This window comes from Rhinolophus hipposideros (assembly GCF_964194185.1).
Source record: "Rhinolophus hipposideros genome assembly, chromosome: 9".
Taxonomy (NCBI): domain Eukaryota; kingdom Metazoa; phylum Chordata; class Mammalia; order Chiroptera; family Rhinolophidae; genus Rhinolophus; species Rhinolophus hipposideros.
Genome location: NC_138055.1, coordinates 3,197,442 through 3,215,051, shown reverse-complemented (window position 1 = coordinate 3,215,051; position 17,610 = coordinate 3,197,442). Strand labels below are relative to the sequence as shown.

At 62.6% G+C, this 17,610-nt stretch overlaps 1 protein-coding gene across 4 annotated transcripts in view; it reads right to left on the bottom strand.

Moving 5' to 3' along the window:
• Window positions 1-17,332, bottom strand: part of WNT7B (Wnt family member 7B) — a 50,115-nt gene extending 32,783 nt beyond the window's left edge. The window contains exon 1 of one of the 4 annotated variants that reach the window (XM_081059007.1): window positions 16,774-17,332. In XM_081059007.1, coding sequence (XP_080915133.1) covers window positions 16,774-16,844 — 71 coding nt within the window. In that variant the 5' untranslated portion in view covers window positions 16,845-17,332. Of the gene's footprint in view, window positions 1-10,212; window positions 10,340-10,880; window positions 10,988-12,448; window positions 12,803-16,773 lie in introns of those variants that run through there. The other 3 variants (XM_081059006.1, XM_081059009.1, XM_081059008.1) reach the window with 3 other exon arrangements.
• Between the last annotated feature and the right edge of the window lie 278 nt (window positions 17,333-17,610).

Here is a 17,610-nt window from a genome sequence, read left to right as displayed (position 1 = left end):
TGTCAGACCCAAGGGAAGCCTCACACCCTCTGATCTGTCCCCAGGGCCTTCAAACTACTGCCATAGATGTGGCTGGCTGTGTATGGCAAGGAGGCGGCAGGATCTCCTTTTTCCTATGAATTCCCCAACAGCTGCCCCACAAACCATAGCCCAGGAGAGAGATGTCCCAGTGCGCAGCATGTGGTCCCACCTTGCCAGGGACCCCCACCCACCTGGCCCCAGCTCCCGCTCCGAGTCCTCTCCCTGGACTGAGCACCAACTCTAATGCAACCCATCCCCCACCATCAGGTTTCTGCATCGTGCAGCCCCTGCCCCAAACCAACCACAGGATCCCGGAAGTGTTCCCCAGGCCAGGACCAGGGCAGCCCTCAGGGGAGAAATCTAGCCCCTGCCCGCCTTCTCACTCTGCAGGTGGCACTACCACTCTTGAGAAGGCAGCCCTCTGGGGCCACCCTGCCCACCCACCCCCGCCTGCTCCTCCCAACACCAGCAGGACGGTGGCCTCAGGGCCTGAGCCAGGCCTCCCAGTCCTGAGCAGTCAGTGTCAGTTGTGATGGCCACAGGCACATTCCTTATGGCTCCCTCCTACCCCACAGCACTCTGGGTTCTGTCTCTACACTTTTGCCCCAGGGTCTACCTTCCAGAGACGTGCCCTCCTCCCCAACCACTCCTCTCCTCACTGCACAGACCCTCGCTCAGAAGGCCCCAGGGAGCCAGAACTCTGTGCTGGAACCCCTCAAGCTTTTCCTAATGCCATTTGTGGCAGGACCCGTGCACCCCACCTGTTACTGGTTCCCCGGGATGGGGATCCCCAGCACTGCCCAGCAGCCCACTGGGCCCTGAGCTACCCTTAGCTATGAGCCCCCGCCCCAGCTCCCTGGGAGGCGCGGCCAAGCTGGCCAAGCTGGCCAAGCTGGGCCATCCCCAGCCTCCGTCCGCCCGTCCCTGGCCCCAGCTCCAGCTGCCCAGCAGCCCAGCACTCCTCCAGCCCACACTGCTGGCCCGGGGCGCTTTGTAATTCTTCCTTCTTGGGCATCCTCCGGCAAAATATTTGAAGAATGTTCTAATTATCTGCGATCAGCCCAGGAGGCGAGCCTGGGTCCACTTGTCCAGGAAGTAACTTGGCAAATACCTGAGAGGGAGGCACCTGGCCCTCACGCCCACCCAAGGCCACATCCCGCCAGCCTCTCCCTCAGGTGAGCAGGGGTGTCTCTGCAGCCCAGCAGGCTCCTGTGGGGCAGCATGTGAGGTGGGGGGCTAATGACTGCCTCAATATTCCTGCTTGTCAAGTAAGGATAAGAATGTCTTCTAGGTCTGGGGTCACTCTGCAGAGCCCCCAAACCACTGTCACAGTGCCAGAGCTTAGTGCCAGATGGGTCCCCGAAAGCCTCCTCTGTGGAATGGAAAAGGATAGATGGGAACAGAACTGGACGCAGCTGGTGCAAGGGCCCGGTGGCACTCAGGTCAGGCCACCTGTCCTTCCTCTGGTCTTCCGTGAATCTGTTCTTCGCTTTCCCCTGCCGGAGTTCTGGGCCCAGCTCGGTGGGGCGCATGGGCCTTGGGGACATCCCCAGACCAGAAAGGTCACCACAAGGCTACCCCAGTTTTCTCATCTGAAAATAGGGGACAATCAGGCCTCTTTGGGCAAATGGCTTCTCCCTCTACTGGCCTGGGAGGGAAGAGCCTGGACCCAACAGAGTGGTGTTGGAAGGGCAGGGTGCAGAGGGCAGGCAGGATCACAGCCCAAAGGCCTGACCTGTCCCCTCACCTGCACTTTGGGGGGAGGGACAGGCCAGAAAGACCACCTTCCTCAGCAGCATCCCCACCATGTCCTACCTCTTCCCCATAGTGGCCCTTCAGGCTGCGTGCCTCAGCAGCCCGACTTCACAGGTGAGGAAACTGAGGCTTTGAGAGAGCACCCAGAAGGGGGGCTCATAATGGGTGGGCAGGGATGACAGTGTCCCAAGAGGAGGAATAGAGAGGCCTGGGAGTGGGGAGGGCCCTGATGGGCAATGAGGCCCCCCCTTGCCCCTCTCTGCCCCGCCCATGCCTCATTTTCCCATCTGCGTAGTGAGAGGCTGATGCCACAATCTAAGTACCTGTAACTGTCCTAAAGAGAGTTCTCTGGGTTTGGGGTCCTGTGTTTGATTTCTACTCTGGTGCTGACTCTCCGTGGCCCCTCTGAGCCTCAGTTTGCCCATCTGTCCAATGGGGAGAACAGCCCCTGCTTGCAGTCTCCTGCAGGCTGGCTCCCTGCACTGTGGGGCCTGCCTGCTGCAGTTTTTCCAGGCCACTGCTTGGCTCAGCTTGCTGCCCGCAGTGTTCCCGGGGAAGAGAGCGGAGCGTCCGCCTGCTCCCTCGCGCCCCCGGCGGGCAGCCGCCAGCCCGCCCTCCCCACATAGCTGGCATTCCTAGCCTGGCATCCTGGGACCCCACCCTGGAGAGAAACCAGGCAGCCTGGGAGAAAGCAGGCAGTGAGCAGGGGGTCTTGGGCGAGACCAAGATGACTGGAGGTGGGTAAGCACAAAGGGGGCCCTCTGCTCCCTTGAGCTGGCACAGGGAGCTCACAGCCACGGGGCCACAGGGAGGTCATGGCTAAGGGGACCCTCCAGTCCCTGCACCTGCTAAATCTGTGAAATCAGAACCTCACCAGTCACTGTGACCCCAAGACATTCACCTCTGACCTCAGAAACTTCCAGACCTCTGCTGGGCGTCCAGACCCCATCAAGACGCGCCTGGGTTCAGGCCACACTGGACCAGTAATTCTCCCTCCCCTGGCACCCTGCCCTGTCCACCAGCCAGGCAAGACCGCTTGGTACCTCTTCCTCTAAGAGTTTCTCCTCTGTCCTCCCTCCCTCCTGGCATAAGCCACATCTATGCCAGTCTCCTGAAGAGGCCACTGGGGGCTGAGATTCAGCAACGCCTGTCTAGCCAGGCCATGGCCACACTTCCTGAACCTCTTGCTGTGCCCTGGACCTTCCCCAGGCCTTATCCCTGACCTTTCTCCTGATTTCCCATGGTACAGATGGGGACTCAGATGTGGCCCAGAGGTGCCACAGTACCTGAGGCAGCAGCACAAGCTGAAGCCCAAGCAGGAATGAGACCCCAGCCCTGGTCTTGACCCTGATGCCCCAGATCTGTTAGGCACGGGGTGGGCGCCTTGCAGGCCTGGGTAACCAGGATGTCAACCTGAAACCTCAGGACAGATGAATGGACGAACAGGCGGGCGGAACAGGTGGGAGGAAGCTGGCAGGACCTGCTGGCCTATGGCCAGGCTGGGAGTCTGGGCACCTTATGCATCGGCCAGGCTTCGGCCTTCCTGACTCCTTTGGATGTAGTTTGAGCAGGTTCGGGCCAAACCCCTGTGGGCAATGGACTGTGAGCAGTCATTTCTGTGCAGAGTGCAGGTGGAGCCAAACTCGGCCCTGGGACTGAAACTCAGACCAGTGTCCTGGAGGGTTCCCCTTCCAGGACGAGATGAGGGTGGCCTGTCTGGGCCATGCAGCATCTGAGTATGAGCCCAAGCCAAGGCCTAGCCCCATCTTGGCTTCCCCCCAGTTGTCTGGTCCTGCCCTCTGCTCTCACCAAAGGTGGGAACCTACTCTGGGTGCAGCTCCCTCCCCACCCTGGGCTTCTTCTTCTGAGAATTTCTGGGCCACTAGGACCTCCCAGCCAACTGCCTCAGCTCAGATGCCTTGAGAGACAGGGTGCTCACTACCCCAGGGGCAGCCCGCTCCGCCCCTCGGCAGGCATCCTAGCAGCAGTGACCTTGACAATGCAGTGAGCTGCGTGGTGAGTGCTTGCTGGGCCCAGCATCTTCAGAACACCTGCCTGGCTCAGGGGCCCCAGGGCCTTACCTGAGGTGGCCTGGGGACCTGAGCATGGCTCCTGACTTCTGTGTCAGACCCCAGTAGGAGGAGAGGGGCAGTATCTCATCCAAGGCCACACAACCACGTGGCAAGGGCTCAGTGTCAGAGCCAAGAGCAGGACCAGGCCCTGGGTCTTTCTCCCCACTTCCGAGCTCTGCCCAGGCCCCGTCTGTTTCCTCAGCATTCTTCCACTGCCAGCTGCCCTCCTCCCTCCTCCTCCCCCTGAAGGAATCTCCACCCTGGAAGGGAGGCAGCCAGGGAGAGCCAGGGGTCGCTCTGGGCTCACACTCAGACTTGGCTGCAAACCCTGGCTCTTCGCACCTCTCTGGGAGGGGCTGGCAACAAGCATGTGGCAGCTGGCCCCTGGGGGTCCCCGGAGTCCCCCTGCAATGCCCACTCCTGGGGCGGGAGCTAGACCAAGAGGAGAGCTTCCCTAGCAGATGGAATCATCACACCTCACACCCTGCCTCAGCTCACTGCATTGTCAAGGGAATAAGGGAGCATGGGGCTGGGGTATCTACCCGCCACATACCTCTAGGGGCCACGGACTACAGTAAAACCCTGTCCAGTCACGCAGCTGGCAGGTGGGGAATGAGAGAGAAGAGAGGTGGGAGCTCTTGGACAGCTCACAGCCCTCAGCCCAGCACTCACCCCAAGAGGCCAACTGACTACAGCCCCCTTCTGGCATTTCCAGAGCCAGTGTCTGTGGGGTCCCCATCCCCTGTGTGATGAGCCCAGAGGCCCTGTGTGTTCTGACCTGCTGGGGACAGGATGACCGACCAGAGCCAAGGCTGCTGATTCCTGTGCAGTGCTCCCGTTCCACCAGCCTGCCCAGCCAGCCCTGGGCTCTGCCCCTGCCACCTCCCACCCAAGGCACATTCTTTGGGCACCTTCCCCGAACTGGCTGCCCGGCACCCCAGCCTACTTCATGGGCCCAAGGCTCAGGAAGGTCACCCTGGGAATCTAGGCATGCCAAACACCATGCTCCATGCCCAAGACAGCGCCCCCAAGGGGAGTGGTGACCCTGCTGGGCAGTGACGAAGGCCTGGTCCAAGCCACCAGTTCAGCCCACGGTAGGGCCTGATGGGCAGATGGGCACACAGGACAGGCACCAGGAAGATGGGGACAGCAAGGTGACGGATCTCGCTCCGTCCAGGTGTCAGTAGCACCTGGAAATTCCCAGCGCTTGTCACCAACAGTGAAGTCATCCAGCCCCCCCGCCCAGTTCACCCCTGTGCCCACCGACACCCGCCGGGACGAGCACATCAGGGCCTGGAGGCCTCTGCACCATTGAGCAGTGGGCCCTGACCAGGCCCGACAGATGAGAGGGCTTCTGACCCTCCAACACTAAGTGCCGCTGCTGTGCTGGGTGCGGGGAGCGGGGGTAGCAGTCACTCTCAAGACCCCAGGCCTGGCCTTGCAGAGCCCACGTGCTGACAATACGCCCCTCCTGCTCTGTGCCTGGGAGAAATCATCCCCTGCCCGCAGCCCCCCTCCATCTCAGGCCACCACAGAAGCAGCCCCCTCCCGTCTCCCGCCACCCACCACCCACTTCATGTCCAGTGCCTTTTCTCAGCCCAGGATGAAGCTGCATGTCCTGCTCTGCTTCAAACCGTCCCACCGAGGCTCCCAGGCCTGAGGCAGCGGCCTGCCAGCCCCCCCCACTCTAACCAGCAACTAGCCACTCCCTGCTCCCCCAGCCCATGCCCACAGTCAGTCGTCCCTCCATCAGGAATGCCATTCTTCTCTCCAGCACATTCTTCAGGACCAGGTCAGAGGTCACCTTCCATGAGAGGTCTTCCCTGGTCCACCCTCACTGCAGGTGGGTTAGGGGCTCCAGCTGTGGGTGGCACCAGGCGCTGTGTAAATGATGGGGAAGGGATTGCCCAGTTACACCTGCACGTACCACCCATCATGTTCACCTGGCCCAGGGACTGCCCTAGACGCTGTGGTGTGAGGGGCAGGCTCAGGGCAGTAGGGAGGGCTGGCGGGAAGGGGCGGAGGGGAGCAGGGCCCCTGAGAGCATCTTGGCTCATCACCCAGATGGGGAAACCAAGGTCCAGAAAAGGGGCAGGTGGCCCCCAAGTCCACAGCACGTGGCACGAAACATGCTGACCCCATGGAGGTCACAAGCTGGGGCTACCTCCTCATGATTCCTGGTCAACAGACAATTCTAACCACCTGTAAGGTATGGTTTCTAGACCCATGTGAGATTACAGGCAGGGAGTTAGAGGGAGAAGTTTTCAGGAGGCAGGAAACCCACATCAGCAGGACGCCCTGAGAGGACCCGAGAGCTACACAGACACGGGTTTACATCTGGGCTCAGGCCCCTTGATCATGATTTAGAGCGTCACTGACCCTCATGCACCCTACTTTGCCACCTCCCATGTGGGTGGCCCTTGTTTAGCCCCCGTCCTGACAGTCAGAGAGCAAACAGTCAAATCGGACCCCAACTGGTGTGCACATGTCAGTCCTGTAAGAAAAGGCCTTTCCAGGGGGCCGGAGTCCTCCAGAAGTGGACTGCAAAGCCCTGTGTCCCCCAATTGGGGTTCCGGGGCGCAGGCAGTTATGTTCTGGAGGAAGTCCCACTCAAAAGGTTTTTAAATCTGTTTTGCCACTGTGACAGCGAGGGCCTGCTTCAGCTCTGGACCCCTCTGGACCCTGGCAGCACCAACGCCTGCTACAGGGAGGGTGAGCCGAGACTCAGGCCCACCACGCTTGTCCCTGGGCTCCTTCCCACCGGGGGGCTTGGCCCATTTGCAGCTCCAGCTGGGGACAGTAGCTGTACTTTTCAGCACAAGGAATACCTCTGGTCTGGGAGGCACTTGGAGTAGGGTCGGGAGCAGGACAGCCATGGGGCGGGAGGGCATCTGGAAAGTGATGGAGGACGACAGGTGTCAATGGGATGGGAGCCAGGAGATGGTGACGCAGGCTCTTCCAGACCATGGCTGATACCCAGAAAGCTGCAGGGTGGCGTCCTCCCTGGTGCCATTCTGGGCGGCTGGCAGGCTTTAGGATCTGTACAGCAATGGCTACTGGGGGATGGCAGAACTATCCTGCCTTCCACTCACAGCCTCAGACCGAGCCCTTTGTGGTATCCCCAGGGCCTCAGAGGCCACCTGCTCCAGCCTGAGGCTGGGAGAGGCGTTGGTGGGCAGGATTCCAGGCTGCACTGTGCTGCTGAGGCCGTGGGACGACCTTCTCAGGGCCTCAGTGTCCTCGTCTCGTCCATGGAGTGGGCCAACCACACCACATGGCTGCTGGCACAGAGGACTGGCTTGAGTGCTGGCTTCTTTCCAGGCAAGGCCCTCCCCAGCATCCCTGGCCCTCACTCCTGCATGTGCTTGCATGCCTCCAGGGCTGGAGAGCTCACTGCCTTCCTGCCAACATCAGGGTTAGCCCAAGCCTCAGGCTCTCGCTCAGAGGGTGAGGTCACCCTGGGTGGGGGGCAGGACTGAGAGGGGTTCTAGTCAAGTGAAGCAGCTCTGGGATGGAAATGGGGAAGATGGAGAAAGGGAGGAGGGAGCGCACCTGTGCCCACCCCCACCCCTTCGGCCAGCCTGAGGGGAGGCCCCATCCCCGCGCCAGGAAAAGAGGACAAACGGTGGTTTTGTCCTTGGCCAGCGGGCGGCCTGCGCCACACAATGACCCTTTCATCAGGCTGAGGGAGCCCTGGGCCGGGGTTTCATCTGACAAGGGAGGACGCCCAGCCTCCTATCCCCTTGCTGGGGTAGTGGGGAGGGGGGCTGAGCCCTATCTAAGCTGGACCCAGGGCCATGAAAAATGGAGGCCTCAGGGGAGCCAGCTGAAGCCCCTCTCACTGCCCCAGGGGAGAGAGGTCCTGAGAGATTAGGGGTCCGGCCACAGGCCGCACGAAGTGGCCCTGTCTGGGTACATTTCAATCCTGAGCTGACAGAGGGTCTGGGGTCCCACTCAAGACCTCTATCCCATCCTATCCCCTCCCGTCATCACCCTCAGCATCTACTCAGAGCGTTGGTCCAGATCCCAGCTGGGGTCTGGGCTCCCACAGGCTGCATGAGGCTCTGGGGGACATGTTGGGGGTGGAGGGGTCAGGAGCAGGGGGTGTGACTTGCTAGGCCTATGTCCACCATGTCCCCAGGGGAGCAAAATGCAGAAACAATGTGCAGTCAGGGCTTCAAAAGCCATCTCCCTCAGTGGTGATCTCCTCCCTCAGGGCACCTCCACCTGCTGCCTGCACCACCCTGGAACTCCTCTCCCCGTGGGATCATCATAGGGAGCACTTCCTCTCTGAGGTGGTGGTGGAGCTGGCTCCAGAGCCAGAGGGCTCGTACCCTGGGCTCTGGGTGACCTCAGCATAGGCCCTCTCTGCTGGACTCTGGTGTTCGGTCTGCCCACCTCAGCAAGATGCTGTGAGGCTCCCTCCACTGGAGCCCTGGATGAATGGGTTTGACAATGAGTCTTGTTCCTTTTAGGATTCTCTCTCGTGCTCCTGTTTAGTCTGGGCCACTCCTACCCATCGTTCAAAACCCCGTCTAGGTATCACCTCCACCGAGAAGCCCTATGAAATCCCTAGAGAGTTTATCACTCTCCCCTGAACAAACACAGCCAGCGGGCCTCCCTCTGTGTCGCTGGTGGCCAGCTTCCCTGCTCCTAACAGCTGAGAATGACCCATCTCCTGAACACTTACCAGGAACCCAGCTGAGCACGTCTCTGCACTTGCTTGTTGAATTCTCACACTCACTCTAGCAGATTTGAATTCCGGTGGCCCCCTCTGTACAGAGGACACTGCTGAGGTTACAGGATACACCCAAGCAGTAAAAGGAGGAGTGGGGATGGGAACCCTGGACCTGGGGCCTCATGAGGACTCAAGGAAAACCTGGTTAGAAAATGGGCCATTCTCCTGCAGGCTTCCACACATAGCTGCAGTGCCCACTGTGGCCCCAGAGGAAGCCTTTGAGGACTCCCCCCTTCCATGCCAGTCCTCCCTCCCCACATACAGTGTCAAAAGGAGTCCTTTCCAGAATGCACCAGTCCCCCTTTTAACTAGTGGTTTACGAGCCTCACCCAGCCATCAGTGATTTCTTGGAGTCCTCTGTGATTTGTACATCTTGAGCTGGGGGTCCTTTGGGTGCTGGGAGTTTGTCAGGTCCCCTGAATCTAAACCCACTGTGTGCACCCCTACCCATCTCCAGAGCTGCACGCTTTCAGATCCTGAGGGCATATGGGCCTGACCTGAGCCTACAAAGGAAGGCTCTCTATCCCAAGTGATGGAAGAGGAGACAGGCCCAGAGAGGCTCGTGGACCTGCTCCAGGCCACACAGCAGAGCTCCTTCCACATCCCGACAGACACAGCCCTCCAGGCTGGGAACTGTTCCTCCCAAGGGCAACCTGTCCATGACTGAACTGGTGGCCCCATTCTGCCCCCACCAGGCTCTGATGCCACAGGAGTAGGCCTGATTCAGCATCCCCCCCAACCTCTCGAGTCATGCCCACAGAGCTTATGGGGCTGCGGTGGACACCACCAATAAAGCCACAGCGGTGAAGCCGGGAAGAGGCCCAGCCTGGGCTGGGCAGTGGTGAGTGCCCCCCACCCCCCACAGCCAGGTGGTGGGTGAGTAACCGCCCTGTCACCCATGACTCACTCAGCTCCCCAGAGCGAGCGGTCACCATGAGAGGCTCGTACCGGAAGACCTGGGGGGATCATTGAAGCCAACCCCCACATCTGGGAGAGGGAGGCCAAGACCGGAAGGGACCTGCCCAGGACAGGAGGCCAGCCTGGTCCTGGCACAAGGCCTCGGCCAGGCCCCCATACCAGCTGACCTGGCACTGCAGGCCCTCCTCTTGGCCTACAGCCCCCTACCTGCCCTCCCTTGGGCCTTCACTGACCCCCGCTGGCCCTGGGAGCTTCTGCTTTGACAACAGACGCACAGAGGAGGGTATGGCTGGCCAGAGCTGCCTCGCACAAGCTCAGCTGGCCAAGCTCAGCATCAGACAGGGGCTCAGGGCCCTTCCAGGCCAGCACACCCGTCGGACCCAATCAGTGGCAGGGGCCCAGGCAGGCATGCATCTGGGATTCGCTGTGCACGGACCACAGCGCAGGACAGCGAGCTGGGAGAGCAGCCCAGATGAAAGGGGCAGGATCAACTGCCCGCCAGTGTCTGTGATCCCAGCAATGGGATGCCTTCTGGAAAGTTCTCTGGAGCAGAAATAAGCCTCCACCCAGGGCCCCTCCTGCCCCAGGCATCCTCAGATCCCGCAGGGCAGACCTTCTTAAGCATTCCTGCAGTACTGAGGTGGGCTTACCATTGACCCCCTCCCACCCCCCGCAGTTCTCAAAGAACTTTTGCAGTGGCAGCCTCACCTGCTTTCAGGCTTCATTCAGCTCAGCTGACAGAGAGGGTCTTCTCACCATGCATGCTTTCATTCGCATCACCTGGGCCCCACTCCCACCCATGGCATTTACACATCCGGCTTAGGCCCACCCAAACAGGGCAGGGAAGACCCAGAGACGCCTGGGGCCTCCCTCTCTTGCCCTTGGGAACGTCTGAGTTCATCTCTGTTCGGGGAAGGCTGGCATCAGCACTTTCTTCCCCCTGGGGCTGCAGGTTAGGCTGGGCTGCCTGGAGAGTGGGGTTGCTGAAGGCAGGGCAGGAGGCAGAGTCTGACTTATGCCCCTACCACCCACTCTGGACCCCAGTACTGGCCCAGGAACTTTGGGAAAACTTGCCTTGGGAGAATTCTGCCAACAAAGCTGGCAGTGCACACTTGCGGAGAGTGAGCCTGTGTGGGCACAGATGGTAGTCACTGCAGGCCCAGATTTGGGGGACCAACCCAAAAGGAAAACTTGGGGTCTACAGAGGTATACTGGCCACCACCTGCCCCAGAACCCCTCAACTGCTGCCTTGGCTCCCCGTTCTCATCAGCTCCTGAGCCCCTTGCCCACCTCCCTCCCACAGATTCTCACTCCAAGCCACCACCCCCAGGACTCCAGGTTTCCCACCCCTGGACACCTCCCCATTAACTCCAAACCTCAGCCAGCTGGCTCCAAAAATGATTTCTTAAGCAGAGTAGCTGCGGATTCTCTAGCAAGGCTTAAGACTGAGATTCTGGGCAGGGGGAGGCTCAGGACCTACACCTCCGACCTCTGAGAACCTGAAGCTGGGACTCCAAGGAATCCCGGGCTGATCCATTTCCCGGGAAGGACGCCATAAACAGGACTGTCTTTCCTAGCCTGAGTCCCCAGTGATCAGGCGGTGCCCACCCGCCCCGCTCGCTCCCTGCCCGGGGCAGCCTGCCTCCCCCCCCACCCCAGGCGATGCCTCTGCAGCCGGGGCTGCCCGCCGGGCCTGGAGCGCTCTCTGCGCCCGGACCTTGTAATTATGTCCCACAGCCCGGGAAACCGCGGGCCTCGCAGCATCTGGCTGTGGTTGCGAACTTTTGTTTCAAGATGCGCGACTATTTATAGAAGGAAAACTGGTAGGATAGTAATTTCCTAGGAGCTGGAGAAGAAATTGGCTGCGTCTCTATTAAATGGGGGTGGGGGAGCGGCGATTTATTAGGACCACGGCCGTGCAGGGGGAGGAGGTGGCGCAGGGAGCGGGAAGGCAGCGGCTGCCCCCTCTGGCCGCGTTAGGCGACCCCGGACGTGGCCCGCGTGTAAAGGAGGGGGAGGGGGAGGGGAGGAAAAAAGGGGAGGGAGAGCTAGCTCTGAGGTTTAATCAGTAGCATCCAGCTTAAATTCCCCCAAACGGCGGTTCCATAAATCAAACTTCTTTTTAAATCAGAGGCCAGAGCATATGCGTCCCATTAGGAATCCGGCGAAGCCACCACTGCGCCGAAGCACCCCCTCAGCTCACTGGGCCCGGCCGGGCCCTGCCTGGAGCTGCCCGGAGCCTCGCGGGCACTGCTGGGCCGGACGCACCCGCGCGCCCACGCTCGCGCGCCGCCTTGGCCATCACACCCAGGCGCACCTCCGCTGGCAGCCCGCGCGCACGACGCTCCCCCTCGGCCCCAGGTGAGGAGTCGGCCCCCGTACGAGTCAGGCGGCCCAGAGCGGCGGGAAAGCGCTAGGAGCCGCAGCGACCTCGCAGGGGAGCTTGGCCGCTGTCTGGTGGGGCGCGGCGTGCACGTGTGTGCCAGTGTGTATGCGGGGCGGTTGCTACGTGCGTGCAGCTCTCTCGAATGCGGTACGGCCGTGCGGGCCGTGTGGATTTATATAGGAAGGGGGATCCCGCTGGTCCAGCACTCGGCTGGGACGCGCAGGGAATCTCCGCACAGCCCGCGCGCCCTCCGGCCTTTGCGCTCGGTGCGCGCAGCCTCGTCTTCAGGGGGCAGTGAGGCCTCTTGCGAGCCACCTTTTCACGGGCCCCACAGCCGGAACTTGTCACTGCCGAAACTGCCCCGCTCCCACATCCTCCACCTCGGCGGCTTGGGCCGGTGAGGCGCCCCAAAGCACCCCGACTCCCGCGCGCGCGCCAGGCACCCGGCGCCCCGCCCGGAGACCTCACCGCCGAGTCCCCAGCCCGCCCGGCTCCTGCCCTGAAGGCTGAGGCGGGGCCCCCCGCCCGCCCACCCCGCGTGCGGCCCGCGGCACTCACAGGTAGCTGCCGCTGGACAAGACGAGGAAGATCTGCGGGCAATAGACGGAGAGGAGCGCGCTGCGCGGCGACAGCAGGAGCATGGTGGGCCCGCGCTCCTGGCGGGGCTGAGCAGGCCCGGCGGGCAGGGTGCCCGAGCCAGCGAAGCCGGGGTCTCCGCGGCCCTCCCTGAGGCAGGGCGGCGGCACCGATGCTAGGAACCTGGTCGCGCGGGTCCCGGCGCTGCGGTCGCCGGTGCCCCGCCGCCAGGGCCGCGCATCTCGCTGGGGCTGAAGGGCGGGGCGGGGCGCGGGGTAGGAGGGTGGGCAGGGGGCAGCGCGTACGCCTCAACTGCCGTCTGGCCCTCCGTCCGTCGGAACCGGCTCTGTCACTCGCTCTGGCTCACATCTCCAAGTCTCCCCAGGCGCGCAGCTGCCATTGGCCGGGCCGCCCCTACATCCGCCTCCTCCGCGGGCGGGTTTTTTAAAGGGGAGGCTGACCCGAGCGCGCTGCGGGAGCCGCCCCCAGGGCTTGCCCAAACCGTCTTGGCTCGGACCCCTTCCCGCAACTTCAGCGAGTCACACAGTTCCGGCCTGCTCTGGAGGGTGCACCTGGGGGGAGCACCACGGGATAACCATGCGGGGGCGTGCGCTCCTCTTGGGGGCTGTGCTCGGCAATGTGTGCTCTTGTGTGCATGCATGTGCCTGCATGTGCCTGTGTGTGCCTGCGGGAGCGTGGGTGCGTCTGTGAGGGCGCAGGTGTGTGCGCACAGATGCATTGTGTGTGCTGCACCTCTACCTGCGTGTCCCTGGTTTGGTGAGGCTGGCCGTGGGTCGCATGCACTCACTACTATGGCCAACCAGGCCCCAGCCTGGCAGGGCTCACCTGTGCACATGCGCACTGGTGTCTCTGCAGGGTCTTGCCTGAGTCTCTTTGGAGGGGCTGATGACGGGGAACGTACCCCTAACAGGTGCACAGAAGCCCCCAACTCTGGCTTCCCCACCTCACTACTTTTGCTCTCCTTTGTGGGCTTGGTTGGGATAAGTGTGGGAAGGAGCAGATCCACAAGGACACACTTCTGAACAATCCTTCTTCCAGTGACTTTTTTTTTAAGCCCAGAAACACAGGTTTTAAGTCCCACCTCCTATTGTCTGCCAAGCCCGGCTACACATGAATGTCCCTGTAGATGCAGTGTAGACCCGTTAAGCTGGGGCAAAGGCACAAAGCAGGAAAGATGATAAGTAAAGAGAGAGGTCCATGCAATATGACTAGTGGACCCAGGAGGAGTGGATTTCCTGGCTTCTAGACCTGGTGTGAAGAGCTAGCTCCAGGAGGAGGGGCTGCTTCACCCCTTCATTCCTTGGGGTCCAGGGCTCTCAGGCCCCTCTACCTCTCCTGGCTGCAAGAGCAGGAGGCAGGCATGGAGCAGGTCTGGTCCTGGGACTTCATGACCCCCGTTCCAGGGGGTAAAGTGTGCCCAGACTCCAGACGGCTCCTCTAGGGCCTGGCTCAGCCTCCTCCAGGGCAGGAGCTCAGAGGTTGCTCACTCCCCAAGGGAGGCGCTGTGATTCCCCAAAGAAATTTGTTTTAAAAATTGCTGAAAATCCAAGACACATCTGGTTTGGGGGCCCCAATCACTATAAGCATTGTGGAGAGCCGAGTTCTCCATTCCTGCTGGTCTGGGAGGTCCCCCAGGGGCTGCACATCTGCACTGGCTGAGGGGCACGTGTGGGGGGGTCGGCATGTGCCCCGGTGTGGGCTGGCAGGCTGTGATCATGAAACACACAATTTCTGGTATTTGGCCGGGACTTTGGTGGCCCTGAAATCCCAGCTCCTCCAATTCTGAGGCCCCAGAATACACTGTCTGAGGGCGGCTCCAGGGTGCCTGCAGCCTCTGTATCATGGTCATTAACAATAAGAAAGGCTTGACTGGTGCGCACAGGTGTTTATTGGGACCCCCTCTCCAACCCCAGAGCAAAGGCCCCCAGGACTAACCTTCACAGTACCCAGTGAAAGAGGTGCTACTGTCACCCCATTTTTCCCATGAAGGACAGTGGGCTTGGAGGTCAAAGAGTTCACCTGAGGCGACCTAGTGAGGAGAGGAGGCCTGACCACCCGCCCCTCATCCTCAATGTACTGGACTCCCAGGTCATTTAACCCCTTGGGTCACATCTGGGCCCCGCTGCCCCCTCCTCCCCACCTTGGACAGCCAAGATGGCTTGCAAAGAAAGCAGGCACCTTCACTCCCACAGGGGTGGGCAGGGGCTGAGCCCCCTCCCCTTAGCAGATCCCATAGTGGTTCTCAGGTTACCTGGATGTGGTTCCACAGGGGTGTTTGTGGAGACCTCGTTTTCTCCTCTCTCCCCAGGAGTGAGAGAGTATGCACTCTATGGGGTACCCCACGGGGAGGAGTACCCCCTCCGGGCTCGTTGGTGGAGGCGGAGGGCAGAGCCAAGGCACTGCCTGGCTCTCATGCATTCCGAGAGGCTGGCACAGATGCCCGGACACACAGACTGTCCCCCTCCCTGGGCTCTTCCTACTCAGGCACTGGCCACCGTCCTTCTCAGGATGGCCAGAGCAGCAGTCCCATTTACAGAGGGGAATGGGAGGCTCATGGGGGGGTGGGGGTACTGCCCACAGTCACGTCAACCTCCAAGCCCTGGAATCAGCCCTAGGAGCCTGGGTGAGGCACCAGCTTCAGGTCCTTGTGCTGCGCGGTGGTGGGGGGTGAGGGTGGTTCATAGAGCTCTTCCTGCAAGCTGGGCGTGGGAGAGGGTGGCTGCTTTCAGATGGTGCTGGGAAGAGTGGTCACTGGTGGAGGTCAGAGCCAACTCCAGTCCCAGCTCCGCCACTTACTTCTGTGGAAAAGTGACTTGGCCTCCCTTTCTGGGTGTCCTAATGCTTAAAACGGGAAGAGTAAGGGCCAGGAGGGGACAAGGCCTCAGTACTGAGAACCAGACAACAGAGAAAGCCTCATTAGGGGGTGCCCATTACTTTGGGGGGCACAGTAGGAGTAATTGCAGGGGCTGCCAGAGAGTTCACAAAGCAGTTGCCTCCCTCCCCACCCCGCCCCCAGCAGACTGGATGCACGCATCCTCTCCCATAAACAAACACCCAGGGACACAGCCTACACACAGACCCACAATAAACAGAGCCACCAGCAACCGCAGACAACCAGCCCGGCCTGCAGAACTGAGACTGGGACAGGGGCCTTCCAGCCCTGCCTCTGCAGCCACCGGCCTCAGTTTCTCCATCTGTAAAATGGCGGAGGGGGGATGGACGAAATGATTCTCAAGTGGAGCTTCCACCTTTCCGCCCGGGAAAGCCGCGTCTCCCCAGGCGGCACCTGGCCGGGCAATCCCGCTGGGCTGTTCTCGCAGGCTTTGCCCGGGGCAGGGACTCGCCTGCCTCCCGCGCTGGCAGCGCACAGTAGGGGCGCAGAGTGCGGTGAGGTCGGGGGCCATGGGCGCCCCCGACCAGGCGCACCGCACCCCTTCACGGTCACACCGCGGCCCGCCCCCGCCCCCCCACTTCGAGCGAGGCCGAGACAGATTCTGTCTAAAGGAGATCGCAGCTCAACAGGTAAGGACTCGGCTGGGTTCAGGAATGTGGAAATACGACTCGGAGCAGCTACGGCTGCGAGCGCGGCCCGCCGGGCGCCCGCCCGCCGGGCCGCGCCAGGGGGAGCGCGGCGATAGGGGGCCGGGCCGAGGGCCCCGGGAGGGTGGGGGCGCGAGGCCCGGACCGAGCCCGAGGCGGCCGGGCCGGCCGCGCAGCCCATCCCGAGCCAGCCGGACGAGTTGTCAAGGTAATTTCAACACGTCCGGGTGATGGATAGAGACGAAGGGCCGTGGCGGGAGCCCCGGCCTGCGCGCTCGCGGTCGGGGTGCGCGCCCCCCGCCCGCCCAGGCCTCCCTGGCCGCCGGACGCCCCCCGCCCCCCGCCCCGGCGCGCCCTCCAGGCGGCTAGCGCTCAGGCCGGGCTCAGCGCCCAGCGCAGCCCGGGGGAGGGAAGGCGCGTCCCACCCCCGGGGCCTGGAGCCCAAACAGGTGAAAGTACGCGCCGGGCACGCTCACCGCTACCCGAGAGCCTGCCTGCGGCCGCCTGCGCACCCGACTCCTTCCTCTAGCCCTGGGCTGGACGCCCCTCGGGAGAACCCGCGGCTCAGGGGCTCGGCTGCGTCTTTGCCCGGTTTAGGCGCGGGTCCAACACACAGGCCAGCCCCGGATCCCCGAAAGCTGCCCATGGCCTCCTCCGGTCCCCTGCCCCCGCGGAGACCCCCTGGAGGCGGCTTCTGCTGGCGGCCCCGACCCCCGGCGGCGGCCCGTGCCCACGGGGATACTCACCCGAGCTTCACGTAGAGGACGCCAAAGCAGAGAAACACGTAAAAAATCCACTTGCGAAAGTTTCTGTGCATGATCCAGGGAGGGGGGCTGCGCCATAGACAGCGGCGGCCGGAGGGGACGCGCGGGCCGAGCGGGGAACAGGCAGGGGCGGGGGGCCTCAGCGGACTGCTCTCAGCCCGCGCTGCGGCTCGGGCGGCTGGCGACGCGCGGGCACTCGGCGCGCGTTGCCACCATGGTGAGCCCGGGGCGCCGACGACGCCGCGTGCGCCTGGGGGAGTGACCTGGACTGGGGGCCGCAACCTCGAAGCAAGGTTGAGAGACCGTGGGGCCCCAGGAGCGCCGGCAGGAGCCCGGGCCCAAGCGCGGCGGCCGGGCGGGCGCTGCCTCCACTGGGCGCAGCCGCCTGGGGCCGTGCGCGCCTCGCCGAGCGCCGCGGCGGCCAATGTGTCCGCACTTGTCGGCCTCCCCAGGTGACTCGCGGCCCCGGCAAGCGAGCAGCGAGCGAGCGAGCGCGCCCCAGGTAGGAGGATCCGCCTCCCGCCCGCCCTCCTCGCTCTCCGCGCGCTCTCTCTCCCTCGCTCCCCGGCTCTCCCCTCCCTTTTCTCCTCCCTCCCCCGTGACACACAGACGCATCCACCCCCCGGACCCCCCTCCCCAGGCCGTCTCCCTTCCGCTCGTCCTACCCTGACTGGGTGGGGGGAGGGGGATTGGGTGCGGGGGGGGGGTAGGCCGCGGGGGAGGGTGCGGCTTGGAAGAGACACCTGTGGAGGGGCCGGCAGCAACTCTGCGCCTGCGGGGATGGAGGTGGGGGGGGGGCGGGGAATGGATGGTACAGGT